General features: G+C 30.6%; 2 protein-coding genes across 4 annotated transcripts in view; both read left to right on the top strand.

Moving 5' to 3' along the window:
• LOC142319750 (very long chain fatty acid elongase 1-like) overlaps window positions 1-17,074 on the top strand; it is a 103,009-nt gene extending 85,935 nt beyond the window's left edge. For 2 of the 3 annotated variants that reach the window (XM_075357376.1, XM_075357374.1), the window contains one exon: window positions 336-4,436. In XM_075357376.1, coding sequence (XP_075213491.1) covers window positions 336-341 — 6 coding nt within the window. In that variant the 3' untranslated portion in view covers window positions 342-4,436. Of the gene's footprint in view, window positions 1-335; window positions 4,437-16,944 lie in introns of those variants that run through there. The other variant, XR_012755265.1, reaches the window with a different exon arrangement.
• A 52-nt stretch (window positions 17,075-17,126) lies between these two features.
• The window catches only part of LOC142319749 (cytochrome P450 4C1-like), a 32,998-nt gene continuing 30,616 nt past the window's right edge, over window positions 17,127-19,508 (top strand). The window contains exon 1 of the mRNA XM_075357373.1: window positions 17,127-17,228. The gene's annotated coding sequence lies outside the window, so the exon portion shown is untranslated. The remainder of the gene's footprint in view (window positions 17,229-19,508) is intronic.

The following is a 19,508-nucleotide window of genomic DNA, read 5'->3' as shown; positions in this document are numbered from 1 at the left end:
TACTGGAATAACAAAACTGACAAAAAATATGCGACAAATACTTAAGTGTCGCTGGGGATTATGTTGAAAAGTATTATTAGTTCCATTGTTATTGAATAAATAATTATCTTTCTACAGTCATTCATTTCTTTAATCATTGAACCCTTGTTTATTAATTTATGGTTTTATGAGAAAAAAAAAACAGTCTTTCTTCTGCAATGACCATTTTGTTACATTGAAATTTAAGTGGTGTAATTATAGAAGTTTAATAGTTTAATTTTGGAATAACCGTTTGTTGCATTGAACAATGATTGTTATTGTTTACATTTTTCTTTTATCAATGTTTTTTTTTACAGATGTAAGTAATACCTGTGTCTACGTGGTTCCAGCAGCATCATCGTACCAACCGCTGTATTCATCTTCATTGCCGTTGTTTATCGCTGCTATCATTATTAACATCTTCTTTGTCATCATCGTCGTTATAAACACCATAATCCAGTTTATAACGTAATCAGAAATATATCGATATGAAAATGAAGATTGTTGTTTTCGGCACAGGAGACCAATTAATAATATATTGACAAAGTGTTTTGTTTAGTAAGGTGTGTATACATATGCATGTAAAGTATATATATATATTAGAAAAAAATAATGAAATAATAGATGTACAATTTCTCTTAATTAATTATTAATTATTGACTATTTATAGAATGACAACTACTAGAAGAAAAAAATTGTAGTAAATAGGTAAAAAAAAAACAACACATGGAAAAACAAATTATGTACTTAAAAAAAAAATAATAATAAAAAAATGTTGTTCAGGCTGAGCCAGTTTGAATTAATAATAGGTAGGCCTGCATTATAAACTTGTTTATTTGAATTTGATGGTGCCAGGTCAAATTCGATTACTGTTGATTATGTAATTCTGTTCAGTTGAAAAAAATCGGATTGATTTCTAAAATTTTTAAATTTACATCTGCATAATGTAAAATTATTGATTTTTTTTACAATCTAAGTTGTATTATAAAATTATGTTTAAAATTAGATGCATAAGATTAAATTTAGTATAGAATTTGCAAGATGGTTAAAAAAAAAATAGTGGATAAAATCCACTTAACATAATATTTTGTTTAATTAAGTTCTTAATATTAATTGTAGTAGTGTGTGAAAATTCTGGATTAAATAAATACAATCCAACCCAAGTTATATTTATTATTTTTTTTTAATACGTGTGTATGCATATGTAGAAATCTACGATGTGGGAAATTTTAAGTTGTGGATAATAGATGATAAGAACAGTATTTATGAAATTCTCTGTTATAGAATGTAAAAAAATAAGTGTTATTTATGATTTAAATGTATTAGTTTATAAAATTGTAATATTATTATATAAAAAAAAATTACTGCCATATAATATCTGTGAACGTTTCCATTCGGGCTATCGCATTTGAATATTTTAATTATAATTGGATAATTGTTCGGTTCATCTTTGAAGAACATTTAAATAATTTTGTTGTAACGTTTTAAAATTGCAGTAACTAGTAATAAAATACAGCCCTCGATGAGCATAATCTTCTAAAACTTTAAATACAGGTTCAATATTCTGCCTGATGTATGTAGATGAGCCTGATGACAATGTGTCAGTAAATGCTGTTGATTCTGCCGAAATGAGCCTTTGACTGCTTTTGATAAGTCTTGTTGTTCAAATTTTTATCGAACATGGAAAGAAAGTTGTTTTTTAGATTTTACAGTAAATTGAATGATTTCTAATAAGAAACTATTTTCTTGTAAAATCATAATGTAATTGAAATAAAATTTTTAAAATAAAATATGGTTTCTGTTTATCATCAAAATTTTAATGACAGCTCATTAAATTTACTTTTTCTTTTAAAGAACAAAAATTGTTTTACTCCTTAGTCTTCTATCTTATATATCTATTAATATTTAAGAATTAACATGATTCACTCGGGGGAGAAAGCAGGGTAAATAAACTACTATATACTGTGATATTATAATTTTGAAATATATTTTGTAATGGATTGTTATGCGATGCAGTAATGTAGCATAAGGGTTGGAAGTAAATCTTGAACTGTGACTCGTGTTTGGTTCACATGGCCCACCTTTATTCAAATGTGTCATTGGTAGTCTATCTGTTAAATAATCTAAAAATGAGATTCTGGTAGTAGAAAGATAATGTTGAAAATTCAGTATTTATACAAATATAGTCATTGTTCTTAATTTTTTTTTTTTTTTATTAATTTTATTCCTAGTTCAAAAAAAACCAATTAGTTTTTACCTTAATTTCTTTTTTTGTGCATATTTTCTCCTTTTTTAAATCTATATCTAACTCTGTGATTATGTCTATAAATTTTATTAATAAAAATACTAGTATTTTAACACTGACTTCTAACCAAGCTAGGTAATTCCGTTTTATTTTTTTACAATTATCTCCAACAGGACAAAAACTAATTTTTAAAGATTTTTTACAGCAAATACCACATAACAATATCCTTATTGTACAATATACATGAATAAATTATGTTAAATGAATTCAAAGAGATTTTCTGATTTCTTTGTTTGTTTTAAAATAATTTCATAATGTAAACTGTAATTGTAAAAATATTAGTTAGAAAATGTAATATCAAAGTTTTTTAGAATTTCATTTTTGTTTAAAAAAAAATCATTTCAAATTTGTTTAGAAAACCAGAAACAATTATACAGAGGGAGTCCAAAAAAATGTATTCACTGTTTATAATTAAATAGTATCTAAACAAAAAGACTCACTAATGTAATGTGTAGTTGTAAGATATTAAATTTGTTGTGGTAGGCAGAGCTGGCAATTTATGCCAGTAGTGGAATGAGTCAGTCATATTAGCTAGTGCAGCAGAAGACAGTCGAGTAGTAACAATGGCTGAGGTTCACTTTCATTTGTTGAATGCAAGGCTGTACTGAAGTGTTACTAGAAGTACAAGAACATTCATGAGGTACAGTGCCAGTGGCAGATAGAGTTTGGAACAAGGATAGATCTGACCAAACGTGAACAGCTACAGGTCCAGCATCCAGTGCTGCGGTGTTGCAACATTTTGCTCGATCACTGTAAAAATCAGTGAACCAGCGAGCACGCAAATGTGGGGTGAGCCGGCGGTCAAGTGTAAGACACATTCTGAAGAGTGGAAAGCGTACATTCCAAGACTGTGACGACCCAGATCGAAGGATGGAGTACTGTGAATGGTTTCTGCACATGGTTGGTGAGGATGAGGAATTTGCAGGGAAGTTTGAGTGGACTGATGAGGCGCAATTAAAAATTAACGGTACCCCTGTGGGCTCCTGAAAATCAGGAGCCCACAGCCCACATGATTCAGGAGCGTCAGGATTTTCAGGGCTCCTGAAAATCCTCACGCTCATGTGGACAGGGCAGTGAATCTATCAGGGGTTGCTGTATGGTGTAGTCTTTAAGTGCATGGTTTGATTGATCCCTTCTTCTTCAAGGGTACTGTAACTGGTGGGCGTATCTTGATATGCTTCAGACAAGGATTTTGCCTGCCATCCAAAATCTGTATGGTGATGAACGTTTTTACATGCAACATGACAGAGGCCCGCCTCACTACCATCGAGATGTCAGGTTGTACCTCAATAAAACTACCTGGACGTGGGTGGATGGGTTGAGAGCTGTTGAATACCCATCTTGGTCTCCTGATTTGACACTTCCGGATTTCTACCTCTGGGGGACCGTCAAAACTGACATGTATTGACAAAAATCTGCAACAATCAATGACCTACGTGAAAAAGTCACAGTCATGTGCTGCCATTATGCCAGATACACTAACAGCTGTAGTTTGGTGTGCAGTTTGGCACCATGGGCGTTGTTGTATAGAAGCTGCTGGTGGTCATTTCTAACACATACCATAAGTCTCTCTTAGTGCCAAAAATTGTCACTTTAAGTCAGATTTGTCATGAGATATGGACTAGCAAACAGTGAGTACATCGTTTTGGACCCCTCTGTAGATTTCAAAATATATCTAATGGAAAACATCCTGAATAAAATTTGGTTACTTTTTTTTTTTACATACAAATCCATCATTACATTTGATTTGTTTTGTTCCATATCCTCAATATTTTCATTGTTCACATACTGCTTCATCAAAATTATGATTAATTTTTTGTAATATTTTTCCATTATCATCATCAGAAAGATTTTGGAATAGTACGGTAAGTGAGAACTAGATTGAAAGACTAGACTAAAGCGTGTAGTGGCTCTAAATAGCCTTACTTAGTTTTTAACATTTGGGTTAAAAACCTTTATTAATGAAATCTTTTAATAAATCATTACATTTATCGATACAGTAACTTACAAATATATCAGGTAAAACAATAGTTGAATATTCGTGAATTTCGTGTCAGGTGCCATTTTTGAAAAATCATAAATGTACAAGTGTGTTGGTCAGAGGGTTAAATTATTAAATAAAATATTTTTTTTAATTTGAATGAAAAAATTTAATGCAAAGTATTTTAGAAATGGTTTCAAATATTTTTTGGTAGTGACATTTTTACATTATTTGAAATTAGAATAAATTATACTTTTAAGTAATAGTTGTGTATTTTTTTCTGCGATGTTGTAAGAGATGTATAAAAATAAGTTTTGTGAACACCCATTTTTCTCAGTCTTTTTATCATCATTTTTCTTTGTTTGCTTTCTGTTACCTACAATATTGCAATCCTTTTTTTCCATTTTTCTTCATTAAAGACAATTCCTACATATAATATTCTTTTCTGCTACTCTTTCCCTTAATCACATTTCAAAATACAATTATTTCTTTGACTGTCCATGATCCAGATTTGTATATATTATCTCGCACTATAAAAAATCATTTGGCATACTTCTTTTTCCATAAAATCAAAAAGGTACTTTGATTAATCCTTTTTAAATATCTAGAAGGATAGCGTATGTAATTTAGGTATAGGTTTAATAAGAAAAATGTTTTCTTAAAAGAATATACTGTACAAAAAAATTAATTTTTGTTAAATAAAGTCAGTTTATGTAACTTGAATAAAAAACTGGTTAAGTTTAAATCCTGTACTTTTTTAACCGGCAGGTATATAAACTAATATTAAAATTGTATAGAAGTAGTATGTTTGGTTAGTTTTTTTATGTAGCTTTTACTCGATTACATTCTTGCAGTATAAGAACTGGGAATGACCTGCTTAAGGAGTTAATCGTAATCGATATGTTAATTATATTATAAAATTAGATATTAATAAATATTTTATCTCTGTGATTTTAAATAAGATTTCTGTTATTATTGTAAAATGATTAAGTATTTATAAAATAATTTTCTTTATACGTATTTCTAATTTGTAATGTGGTACCAGAGACAAAAAAAGACACGAGTTCAGGTAACGTTAAACTATTATAATATTGTTTATTGATAAGAAGTTTGCCTACAGCAAAACAAAATTTTTTATTTATGTTTGTACAGTTTAGTTAGATTTATCACCTTTGAACTAGTGTTCTCACACTGTAATAGGTTTTTTTTTTTTACTGTAGAAGTATATCTATATATTCAGTAGTAAATTTTTTTTATCTCACATTATTTGGAAACAGTTTCCTTTCAGTGTAGTTTTCATTTTTGAAAACAGAAAGAAATCCAGTCATGTAAATTCACATGAAAAGGAGGTGTAACTTTATTTTTGAAAATGTTTGAATAAGAAGCACATAGAGCACCAAATATTCTCATGGAGCATATAGTGAGTCAACAGAGACTCAAAAAGGCTTCAACCTTGAAAAAATTCACTACAGAAAATAAATTGTTGGAATGGGTTTGGAAGAAGTATGTAGAATAAAGGTGTGTCCTAGCAAACATGAGCGTATAATTATTTAATTTGTTTATTAACAAATTAAGGAAAAAAGTTTTAATTTTTTGCTTTATTTTTAATCGCATGTAAAAATAAAAGGCACCGATAAATCTTACATCATAGACTAAATGGATAAATTAATAATTTCATCGATTTTCAATAAATGAAAAATTTGATATTTTTTACTTCCTATTGAAATTTTTTGAAAAACCATCTCTGCCATAAAGTACATGTGTTTTGCCTTACAATTAACAATTAAAATACTTTTTAAATGAATAAACTGAATTAATAATGATCTGTTTTGAGCATTAGCCAAGGTACCAAAACACACTTTTTCTTAAAAAATACAATTTTCAAATGACGATAAATAAACAAATAAAAGAGTTATACCGAATGGAACTAATAGGTAGTAAGCTCAAGACAAAATGCTATATTGAATTTTTTTAATTTTTTGCAATTTGTTTATTGTTATAAGAATTTTATCAGCAACTTGCAAATTTTCACATTATCTGGATTAAAAGGCAATCAGAATTAAAAATACTTTAAAAGATTGACTAATCTATAGCCTTGAGTCTTATGAATCTGTACATTTTCATTTTTTAAATTATCTAATAGGAACTGAGTTACCAAAGTTTATTTATTGCATGCCCTTGAGTTATGTGTGGTAGCTGTGGCAAGATTTTAGTACTTATTGTAAAATTTGCTAGCAATTTTAGGTTTGCTCTTAGAAAATTCTCAGCTATCTATTGGTGCTCTTTATTTTTACATGCGATTAAAAATAAAGCCGCTATTGATGAAAAACAAAATAAATTTCCTGAATTTGTTACAAATTAAATAATTAATCGCTAATTATTATTTTTTGTATTTTCTCGCATTTCTTCCCCAAATATTGCATTACTTTCAAATTAACATTTTATTGATGTCAATAATAATATTGTGTGTAAATCATATGATATTATTATAATAACTATCAGAGTTTGTGAACATCTCACCTGATTTGAAATAAAAGATTTCCAATACAAATGTTGTATATCAATGATTTTTTTATTAGAAAATCATTCCAAGCATGAATGATATGTTATTTACATGGTTGTAGATTATAAATTAAAAAAAAAAATGAAATAATAAAAATAAAATTATTTTTAAAATATCCTATTATACACAGTACGATTAGTGGAAATGATAATTTTTTAACAGAATCTTTCTTCCTGTTATTAGAACAAGCTAATGACAACTGATATAAAATAATGTTTTTTTTAAGTTCTATTTTATCGACAAAATAAATGAACAAATTAAATTAACATATTTTAAACAGAAATAGACAACTTTTAACAAATTGTAAATTTAAATTTGAAATAATTTCATTTTGTAAAAGTTTTTGCACATTCTTTTGGTATGTAAAAACTCATTTATCCTAGAATTAAAATAGAAGGGTCAATTACATTTTTGAATTGATAAATTATATATATAGTTAATTGTAATAATGAAGTAAAAGAAACAAATTTGTAGATATATTTTAATTTTTGTGTTAGCTTGGTATGAAAAAAGGTTTTTTTTAATATTAATAGTAATGAAATTATAATTATTTTCATCATTAAAAATTTAAGTAATATTTTACAAAATTTTACTGATTTTTGTTTGAAAATATAAATATTTGATTAAATTTTAAATTATTCATTCTCTTTACTGGCAGATCATTAAAACCTAGTAATTTTAAGCCCATTATTCTCAATAGTACACATATATATATTTGTAGTTTTATTTTGTTATGTAAAACAAATAAATTATTATATGTTATTACAAAAGTATAAATTTGTGAAGTAATAAGAAATTCAGTTCATTGTACTGTTTTATAATTTTACTCACCTCCCTAAATTGCTACTACTGATATTGAGATATTTTTCATATTCATATACATAAGTTTAAAAATACTTTGCTTCATATTTATTTGCTGCTAATGCATTTAATTTGTCACACCATCACATTTTTCATTCTCTTTACTTGATGATCATTATCGCTTAATAAATTCTTAATTTTTTCTTAAATTATATGTGTAATTATGTTTCATAGATACGCTGCAATATTAGCAGTGTAAAATCACAACACTATTTGTAAGTCACTGTCATTTATGGTTAGCATGAATAACTGTGGTTATGTACGCAGATCGGTTGTGTAATTTTTCCTAATTATTCTGTGCATTATAAAATCTATCGCATAAGAAATACAGGTCATCGAAAAAAGTTGCTTCAATTTAAAAAAAAATCATATCTCAGAAACTTCTAAAGATAATCAAACAAATATTTTTTTAAAAATTCACAGACTCAAAGTTTTCTACATACCTTAGAATATTCCAGTATGAGCTGCGTCAGTTGCTGTGCAAACATCCAGATGATAATCAACTTGTGCCCAGGACTGGTGGATCATCGCAGGCTTAACTGTGGCAAAATAGCGGTGGTGATGTATTGTCATAAATGTTGTACATCCCTGATTTTTTTACTGTAGACAAGGTTTTAAACATATCCTTGTACAAAATGTTTAGGGGATGTCAAATTTGGGCTTTTTGGAGGCCAAAGCACAGAAACTGCTCTGTGCTTTAGGAAATTATTATGAAATCTTTCAATTAAGAACCTGTTGATCCCCTAGGATAAAGTGTGGGGATGCACCATCTTGTTGAAACATTACACCAATGTTCAATTTGGTCAACTTGTGGGAAAACATACAGTTTTAACACGTCTAAATAAACATCCCTGTGATAGATTCATGAAAAAAGAATAGGCCGATCACATGATCGAATCTCAAACCGCACCTTATGTTTATTATTTTTGGGGAATCTCTGATGTACTCAATAATCTCATCGAGTCACTGAGAACATTTAAGACAACGGATCACTTCACCGCTATTGCTGTAGTTGTGCCTGCAATGATCCAGCAGACCTGGGCAGAAGTCGATTATCAGCTGGATGTTTGCAGAGTGACCTACGCAGCTCATATTGAAACATTTTGATACATAAAAAACCTTTTGTCGGTGAATTTTTAAAAAAATTATGTAGTAATTTTTGAGATATGATTATTTTAAATTGCTGCAACCTTTTTCGACGACCCTATAATTTAAAAAAAAACTATTTTTTTACATTTTATCAGTTTGTTTCAGTGACTAATTATGATACTGCTTAAGTGATTCATATTTCATCTTTAGTAACATTATTTGACAGCCATGTTTTCAACAGTGGTAACAGTTGAATTTAATAATTCATTACATTTCTGTATAATTAATATAAAAAAAAATATTGTGCTACATTTTCATATGTTTATGATTTTCCATGAACATGCACAAATCTTTAAGAAAATTTTAAATTACTTTAACTTAAAAAAAATAGTACAGGCAATTTGTCATCAAAGTAGGCTGTATTTGAAAATCCTTACCTATCGATTGATCTTTTGTCCATGCGTTAGGAGTGATGAGGGAAGCTTACCCCCGGATTTTTAACATCCCCCTCCAATAGATTATTGAAAAACTCAAAAGGTTTTTGAAGTGCGTTTTTCTCTGAATCTATGCATTTTAGAGAAATGTTTTTCAAACAAAAACTGTACAGGACATTCTCCTCTACAATTAATGTCTGTGAAGTAATGCTGTATAATTTGAAATTGAAATACTAGGTGGCGCTGAAGTAGTAAAAAAACGTGTTTTTTTCACCGGAAAAAATTGTTTTTCGTCTGTATTGCATTTGGAAAAGTCAATCTCAAAAAACAGACAACTTTTATTCAAACAATTTTCTTGTACGACTTAGCATTCCAGAGTTATAGAGTGGGTACAATGACAACGCAGCAGTACTATTGTTACTGTAGCCGGGGAGATCGGCATTGTTCAACGACTAGACCGGTTTTGAACACGTGCCCAATTCACAGGTCAAGAATCTTAATAGTAACATTTTCACACTTTCACAAGCTACAGCTCCGAAACGGTAAGTTTGAAAAATAACTTTGAAACGACTGCTTTGAAATGTTACTCGTTTAATTAAAACTCATAAATTGGAATTTTTTAATTTCAAAAAGGATCATATGGAAGTTAAAAAAAAAATAATACAAATTTCAGTCATAGACTGATTTCATTTTAAAAGTATAATTGTCATATAAATAAATATGTAGACTACAGTAATGGCAAAAATTTGACCTGCGTAATTAAATATATAATTATGTTGTAATTATATAAATAACGAGATAACCATTGTTTTATTAAATGTCATACATAAATGCTATTGTGTGTAAGATATTTTTCTATTACTTTTTTTGTGTTAAAAGTTTATGTTTCTTATGGTATTCTATTTTGTAATAGGTTCAATTCAGTTTAATTTTGTTAAAGGATGTGACATGTAAATAGAGATAATATAGTTATGTAAATAACTAGAAGCCGTTTCTCTTTTATTTGGTATTTTCTAAATATTGATATAAACATAGAAGGTATCAACCGCAATGTATTATTAATTATTTATAAATGCATAGAACACGTGCAGTATGTCATAAATATTTTAAGATTAAATTTAAGTAATTCTTCTAATCTTTCTTGAACAATTTTAACTATTCCTCACCTGAATTGATATAAAATAATTTTTATTTTTTTAGTATATTAATTTGAAGTAAAATTAAGATGTTCATTAAGTAGTAAATAAAAAATCAAATAAAACAATTCTTGTTCTCTTATCTATCATGATGATCTAAGTTCGTGAATTTTTTTTTTAGATAAATAAAGTAATAAATAAATCCAAAAAGCTGTAAAAATTGAATATATGAACTGTATTTTATTATAGAATTAAATAGCTTATTGTGAGTTATATTTTGGTGTAGTTAGGTTATTCAAAACTACTTTGGAGCTAGGCTTTATCGTTTCATGTATTTTTATTCGGTGAGCCTGTATGTTTATTTTTATTTGAGCTAAGATTTCAGAGTATTAAAAATAACTTTAATTTTTCTTAAGCACACACTTCACACACTGGGATATGTTTACCTAGGACAAATTTTTTATTATTATTATTTCTTACATGTTAACGATTATATAATGTGGATTGTACTTTTAACATACACATTTTTGTTTGTTATTACACCTTTTTTTTAAATACAGTTCTTTATTTTTGTTTTTAAATTTGTTTATAACTTGAAGCCAATTTAAAGATATTGTACCTGAGATTTATGTTAAATGTTTACAATAAAGCATATGAAATATGTTGTTGCTGCTGCTACTCTGCCTTTTTTCTCACTCTGATAATTTTTCATAAGCAATACAGATATATACAGCTATTATGATAGTATGTAGATTTCTATGTTTATTTATAAGTTATTAAAAATTAAACTTTGCTTCTGTAATTAATGAACTATGTTATGTAAAAATTGATATTTATTTCTTTATATGTCGTAGAAGTTAAAATAAAAACTTTTTCACAAACTTAATTTTTAAAAATTTACAACTATGAATTTACATTTGTTAAATTAATTAACAGATTACTGTATATATATATATATATATATATATATATATATATATTAGTAATTTTTCATTGAAAAATAATTAAAAATACATTTTTATTAAATAAATATATATACATAATTTTTTTTTGTTTTTGTAAATAATTTATTATATTAAAATATAATTGTATAAAAAAAAAAATTTCTTTTAATAAATTGTTTATAAAATTAAACACAATTTTATTATCATTATACCTTCTAAAAAAAAATATTTTTATTAAAATTAAGAATGTTTATTATTTTGATTTAAAAAAATAAGTTTGTAAAATAAATTTTTTTTTTACTTAACCGTTCATTGATGTATGTAAAAACTCAATGTTTGAGTCACATGATTTAACAATGAAAATTTAAATATATCAAATTTCCATCTCTGATGCACCACTATATACGAGACCTGACTTAGTACTGTCTGACTACCGTTTGTTTTAATCTCTGCAGACACTAAAACATGTTCATTCAGAAAGCACTTTAGTCTACAGCGAGAGGATTTCAATTTTTACGTCAGAGATGACAAAAGATGGTATATCAAAATGGCACGTAATTGGTTAATACAAATTGTTATTAAAACAAAATGAAATCAAACCGTTTTTGAAATAGCTCATTACAGGTGATGAACAAGAGAAAAAATATTAAAAATAAAAAAAACTTGACTGCCAAAAAAAAACGTCGCTGATAAACATTGCCCTTTAATATAAGATAAATTACTAATAAAGGATAATAAATAAGCGTCCGAGTGACAATTTTGTAATTTTTTTTAAACTTATTTAAACAGAAGTAAATTAATAAAATTTACTACCATAATTCAGTCATTTAATATCACAGCAGATCATAAAACTACTATTTTTGATTCAAATAAATCGATACTTAAAATGCTATTATCAATTTAGAATCATATGTATGATTCTTTATGGTCTTGTAGTTACAAGTAAACAATATACACATATTTATATAGCTTATGACACTTCCGGTAATGTAAGGATTACAATGCCGGGTCATACATCTAAATCAGTTCAGCCATTCAGCCGCTATGGTGGAATAAACATACACACGAACACCCTAAATTCATTACACTCCTTTTTGGGCAGTTTTATAAAAAAATGGGCCTTACGGAAGAGATTGTAGTTTAAGCAAGGGGAAGCTGCACAAACTGTGGAAAAGTAATGTTTTATGGATGATGGATCAAAAAGGACTACGAGCTGCTGTCATCAAGTCAAACAACTGATTAAATCTTTGCTGTCAAAAAATGGAAATTTTAAGCTAAAAATAGTGAGCAGAATTGTTCGATAGGAAAGGTAACAGCTTTTATCAACACTGAACCCAACACATCATTAGTGACCCATCAAAAATTGAGAAAGCTTAACTGTAAGTTTTGATGCACCACTATATACGAGACCTGACTTGGTACTTGACCGACTACCGTTTGTTTTAATCTCCGCAGACACTAAAACAAGTTCATTCAGAAAACATGTTAGTCTACAGCGAGAGGATTTCAATTTTTAAGTCAGAGAAGACAAAAGGTGGTATATCAAAACTGCACATAATTGGTTTTAATAAATTTTACGTGAAACAAAAAACCTTTTTGACCTTTGTGTTAAGATAAAAAACTTAATAAACTATCTCCTTAATAAACTATTTTATTTGTCAAAAAGACAGGCCTTCAAGGGACTGGTCATGCGATCGTCACATACAAATGCGTCGACTATAACTCCACAATTTATAGTCGCCTAGGTAACTTGCAGGTTGTGAATAACTGTCACCAGGAGGCCGGGGGTTATGTGCGTTTGAGCACTTATCACATCGTTGGAAGGCGTAGTGAGCCAAGACAGCACTGACCTTCAACTACGGTAAGACAGGTCATTTAGCTGAGTTGTGTAAGACGGATTAATATTTAAACCGATGACCACACATTCATCGTTGTATATCCCACCTTACAGTTAACATCCAAAGCCCTCTAACATTTCTTCATTAACAGTATCATCAGATAGGAAAGGTGATAAAATTTAAAACAATGACAACAAACATTTCCCATTAAATATCTTGCCCTACATTTAACATTCAACGGTCTTTAAAATTACTTTACAAAATGTGTTATCAGAATAGAAAACCGATATATTTAACAAACGACAAAAAAAATTCACCATTCAATATGACAACCTGCAACAATTAACGACCTGTAAGATTATTTCAGTAAAAATTTTATCAGAATAGGAAAGCCGAAATTATTTAAACAAATCACAATACACATTCACCCTTTAGTATCTCGCTTTACATTTAACATTCAACGCCACCAAACATTACCTTAGTAACAGTGTTATCAGAATAGGAAAGCTGGTAATATTTAAACATATGACAGATCTTATTCATCTTTCAGTATCTCGTATTACATTTAACAATAATCGCCATCCAATAATAACTTACTAACATTGTTATCAGAATAAGAAAGCCGTTAATATTTAAACCAGTGACAACACACATTCACCTTTCAGTATCTCGCTTTATATTTAACATTCATCGCCATCCAATAGTGAATTAGTAAGAGTGTTATCAGAATACGGAATTTGATAATATTTCAACCAATTACTACACACTATCACCTTTCAGTTAACATTAATTACAGTTAACATTCATCACCACTCATAGTAACTTAGTAAGAGTTATCAGAATAGGAAAGACGATAATATTTGACCATATGACAACACATGTTCACCTTTCAGAATCTCGATTTAAATTGAACAATCATCGTTATCCAATAGTAAAGTAGTAACAGTGTTTTGAGAATTAGAAAGCCGGTAATATTTGAAAAATGACAACACACTTTCCCCTTTCAGTATCTTTCTTCACACTGAATATTCATCGCCTTCCATTAATAACTCAGTAAGAGTGTTATCAGAATACAGAAGTCAATAATATTTATACCAATGACTACACAAATTCACCTTTCAGTATTTCATCTTACATTGAACATTCATCACTATCCAACAGTATAATAGTAACAGTGTTTTCAGAATAAGAAAGCCGGTATATTTGAACAAATGAAAACACACAATCACCTTCAGTATCTCGCCTTTAAGTTTTAATTACAATAACTTTGTTGTAAACTAATAAAAGCGTTAATTTTATTATTAAATCTTTTTAGAGAATTTAATTTTGAGAAAATTGATGAAATAAGATTTATGAAGAAAAAAATCAACTGTTATTATAAAAAAAACCTTAAAAAAATGTTATGGATTTATAAAAATAATAAACAGTTGTTTTCAGTACACTAAATTAAAAATAAAATACTTTTTATTTACTTTTAAAAAGATACTCGTGATTTATAGTTTTTTTTCATTTAAAATAAATATTCGAAAATTCCACCATTGACATCGATGCGCTTTTCCACTTATTTCCTTACATTTTCTGTCGCTAATCTAATGATATCTTCGCGGTCATTGATGAGGGCAGTAGCCAGTTCATATCACACTTATACTTTTTGGATTTACTTTGCATTTCATTGATCGCTATTAACAATAATCTGAGGGAGTAATGTACGATAATCTAGGTGGCCGATTTACAGGTCTTCTACTTACCGTAAACTTTTAATGTGTCTTATCTCATTCGTTAAATGTGATGGTGCTCCATCATGGTTGTAAATTTTAATTCGTTTCACGTATGAGAAATTTTCAAGCGGTGTAAGAAATTAATTTTTTTTAAATTATATATAATTTCTCGCCGTTACACGTTGTTCTAGTATGAAAGAGCTTGTTAATTGCCACACCAAACTTTCAGTGAAAATTATTGTTGGAAATTTAACTCGACTATAATATGTAAGTTATCTTCAGACCAAACCACCAAAAAGGTGGTAAAACGAAAGCATGCTAAGAAGGCTGCGGCCAAGCCGGCTCCGGCGGGGAAGGCCAAGACTGCTCCGGCTGGGAAGGCCAAGCAGGCAGTTAAGAAAACCGCGGCTCCTGAGGCCCCGCGCCCCACCAAAAGGCGCCTCCAGCGGCAAACCCAAACCGGCTACCCCGAAGGAGAGTACCGGCATGGATTTCCTGTCACAAATGACAGTGAGGGATGTCCTGCCAGATATTTTGATGGTCTTGCCACGCCTGCTCCAGGCATAATCTCTCAAGGACTGTATTCAGTCCTTAATAGAGTTTGGCTTCGGGAATGCGCGTTTTTTTTCTCGCGTGTGTGTGTTCTGTTTCTTTTGTTACAAATACGTGAGAGACGTGTGTGTGGAGCGATTCGTGCCCACTTGGTCTTGGTCGTTGGATCACCGAAATAGAGAGGGAAACGCCTTTCCTTTTAATCTCGCCATCCCAAAATATAAATTCCTTTTTTTTCGTGTGTGTGTTCTGTTTCTTTTGTTACAGAAACCCACAACAGCCACCACAACAAACATAAATGGTTTCTTCACTGCGGCCACCCGGTCCCCCCAAACCCTTCCCGGACACACGTGTGTCTGGAGATTAATAATTATCTTGTGTAAAGAACCTGCTATTTGCTTCTTCTCAAAAGGCGATCGCCGCCCCAAAACCGCGATCGCGAATAGGCACCACCAAAAACTGTCCCTATTCCCTTTCCTTTCAAGAAAGAAGAAAAGGGAACGAGCGCAGCAGCCATCAGCCCAGCGGCCACTTACTGAACAGAAGAACGAAGAAAGCTGCACTTTTCCCCATTCAGCCCTCCGGGGCCACGGGAATATCAAGGTTAATGGCATGTAACTTCGTTTACTGCCGATTCTCGCAAAGTGCAGGCCAAAGAAGAACGAAGAGGTCATCGGAAGGAGAAGAAGAAGATAGAAGACCTCTACGCGACCCAACGTCCCGGACGGGGGTCCGGGAAAAAGCCCAGCAGAGATGCGTCCTGAAGGGCAGCCATCAAAGAAGTGGATGAAGAGCTTCTACTTAACCTTTTCCTACATAACTTACAATTAAATCAGCAATTGCGACTTCCTCCGGAGAAGGGGGCGCATTGCTCCCTCCAAATAGCCAATGCCCCCCTGGTGGCGTGTTCCTGCTAGCCAATAAAGCGTTAGCACCGAAAGGACTTCAGTGGACGGACTGAAGGGGAATCACGTCGGGAGCACGGGCTTTTAAAAAGCCTAGCCTCCTGCGGACTGACCCAGAATCGGGTATGATAACGCTGGACATGAACGGACACGGAACGCTATAAAAAATCCGTCCATAAAACTTAAAGAAACCATTAAAATCATACCCGACATTAAAATAAACCCATAAACATGCCCGAATAATAGATAGATACAGCAGCAAGGGACATTGTCCAGGCTCTGCGTTTTCTAAGGGAGAAATGAAACCCGCCATCTTTGCGTTCCGTTCCGTTCCTCCAATCTTCTCTCCTCTCCTTTCCTAATAGTCCATGTCTCCGGTATATGTTAGTAGTAATTACAGAAATTTGTTAGGTTTTTTTTTTAAATAATAGGAACTCTTAAAGAAACTCAAAGATTCGTTTTACCAAAAAAATGAAATAAAGTATTTGAGAAATAGTATAAAACAACAAATTAATGAATTACTTTATCACGTAATTTAATTATTTCAACTTATTTTTTCATCTTTTATAATATCTGTTTTTTTTTTTTGTTTTTTTTTAGGTACAACAGAGGACCATTTCGAGTATGGTTATGTCAAAAATTAGCTAGCTGTAATTTTATCAAAACCAAGTGATATCGAAGCAATATTAGGTAACGTAAAATAATTTTCAAAAAGTCAACAATATGACGTGCTTCGATCTCTTATGGGTGACGGTTTATTTACATCAAAAAATCATAATTCGTGGAAATCAAATCGTAAACTCGTTATACCAGCATTTCATTTTACTATATTAAAAGGATTTCTATCGATATTTTATCAAGAAGCATCAATTCTTGCTGATAAGGTAACATATAATTTTACTTTAGAAAATGTTTACTTATTTTCTTTATTTTTTCTTTTTTACCGATCGATCCTCCTAAAAATCAGGCATGCATAATCCTACCTTTCTTCATTTCCAAAATTCTTTCATTATTTCGTTTTTTCTACTTTTTTCTATCCATCCACTGTGTTTCCTTTTCTATTTTTGTGGAAATTTAGATTTATCCGCTAGTTTCCTGAAGAATATTTTTCGTGTAAGAAGATTTTACTTTTACGTTCCCGTCTTTCCTTTTTCCTGTTTAGCCTCTGGTAACTACCGTTCAGATAATACTTCAGAAGACGAATGAGGATGACATGTATGAGTGTAAATGAAGTGTAGTCTTGTACATTGTCAGTTCGACCATTCCTGAGATGTGTAGTTAATTTACATTCCCGTCTAGATAGCGCTATAGATATAGAAGGGAAAGTATTACAATCGGTCCAATTTGAACATAAGCGGTTTTCGTTCACATAAAACAAGTTGTAAAGTATCCTTTAAAGAAGATAATTCGAGGGTGCTTCAGCTACTTCGGACTTAAAACTTTAATACCCATCACTGGGATGATGAAAGTGAAATGTACAGACTATTATTGGAAATTAGGGCTCTACCAGAACTTTGGTTGGTGAACTCTGCTCACCAACCATGTTAATTTGAACCAATATCTGTTTCGGTTCCGCCTGGCAGCTGATGACCTGTGCGTCTGTGGGGAGGTCCAGTCAAATGAACACCTGATGTTTGACTGCCCTGCTCTTCGGGGGAGCCACCTTGGAACTTAGAAGTCAAGGGGAAACTGACCATTCACAAGCGGTGAGTCAATGTGGCGAGAGCCACACTGTCGGACCGTGTGGGAGTTTCTTGATGGGGTTGCTATGTTCAACCGACATCAGTAGTTTACTTAAGGGAAGACTCCTACCACACTGCTGTCATAAGCTAACCTAGAAATATATGGCTAACCACAGCCAATTAAGGCTTCAAGTACTTTAATATGGTGGACAGGTACTTTCTGGTATTCAGCGACCTAGGCGTGGCAGCAAATAAATGTCTAGACAAAGTAAATGTTAATTTATGTATGTCATATATATTTTTAGTAATTGACGGGATGCGCCTACCCATTTTAGTAAATATACGACAAGTGAGCATTTGAGACACATAAGCCGGTGGTGTATGGCACCACACTTAGTCTGCTCACGCTGTTAGGTAAGTTCAAGGAGCTATTTAGAACACTAGTCGCTAAACTGTTTCAAGGCTCTGTAGCTGTTTGTGGCACAGACATTCAATCTTATGATCTAGGGTGACCAAATTGGGTGGTGGCAGGAGAAATGCCAAGCAAACCAAAACCAAATCTACCAGAACTTTAAAAACTTGCAGATTTACTTGGAGTCAAAAACACTGTTTTTCAACAAGATTTGGCTCGCTGCCACTCATCAAAAAAAGTTAAGTTTTCATATCTAAAAAAGAAATTCAGTGTTTAGACTGGCCTGGAAATTTACCAGACCTGAACCAGATTGAAAATTTGTGGGTAGTTATGAAGAAAAGACTAAAAAAAATTGACTGCATTAGCAAAGAGAAGATGATTTGTCCTGTGATAAAGGTGTGGTTTCACGATCAAGAAATATGTAAAAAAAATACTTATAGGTTCAATGCTTAAAAGAATTGAAATGGCTATTAAAAAGCGAGAAGGACATATTAAAAAATACCACAATAAATACTGAACATTCTTTATATGTAATAAATGTGATTATTTTTGAAAATATATTCTTGTTCTTATTAATTTGTACAAGACTGTGTAGCATTACATTCAAAGAAAGCAGCTTATATAACAGGGTTATAACTCAGGGTTTTTTTCTAGTCTCATTCATGATAAATAATGAGATAAATAATAAAAGACAATAAATTATGTACCCCTATCAATTGTAAAACAATACTTTATATATTATATTATTTCACTCATCAAGGGATGTATTAAGGATTAATGTTTCAAACAGATTGTATTAAAGCTGTAATTATTTTTAATGACAGGAATTATCTGTGCTGAATTATTATATAAAATACAATAGGGTAAATCTTTATAAGAGTCCATGATTGGCACTAGAGAGCTCATGCGATTTTTCATTATTGATCTAATAAACAAATGAATATAAATGTTTATTGAAAATTTTTCTGTAAAATTAGAAAATTATTAATTTGTTATATCTAATCCTGTAGGAAGGTGTAATTAGATTATTTTTCTCCCGATTAAGAAATATAATTGAGATATATTTTACA

The sequence above is a fragment of the Lycorma delicatula genome, chromosome 2, assembly GCF_047948215.1.
Source record: "Lycorma delicatula isolate Av1 chromosome 2, ASM4794821v1, whole genome shotgun sequence".
NCBI classification, from domain to species: domain Eukaryota; kingdom Metazoa; phylum Arthropoda; class Insecta; order Hemiptera; family Fulgoridae; genus Lycorma; species Lycorma delicatula.
The sequence above is the reverse complement of the archived record's forward strand: the minus strand, read 5'-3'. Positions and strand labels throughout refer to the sequence as shown.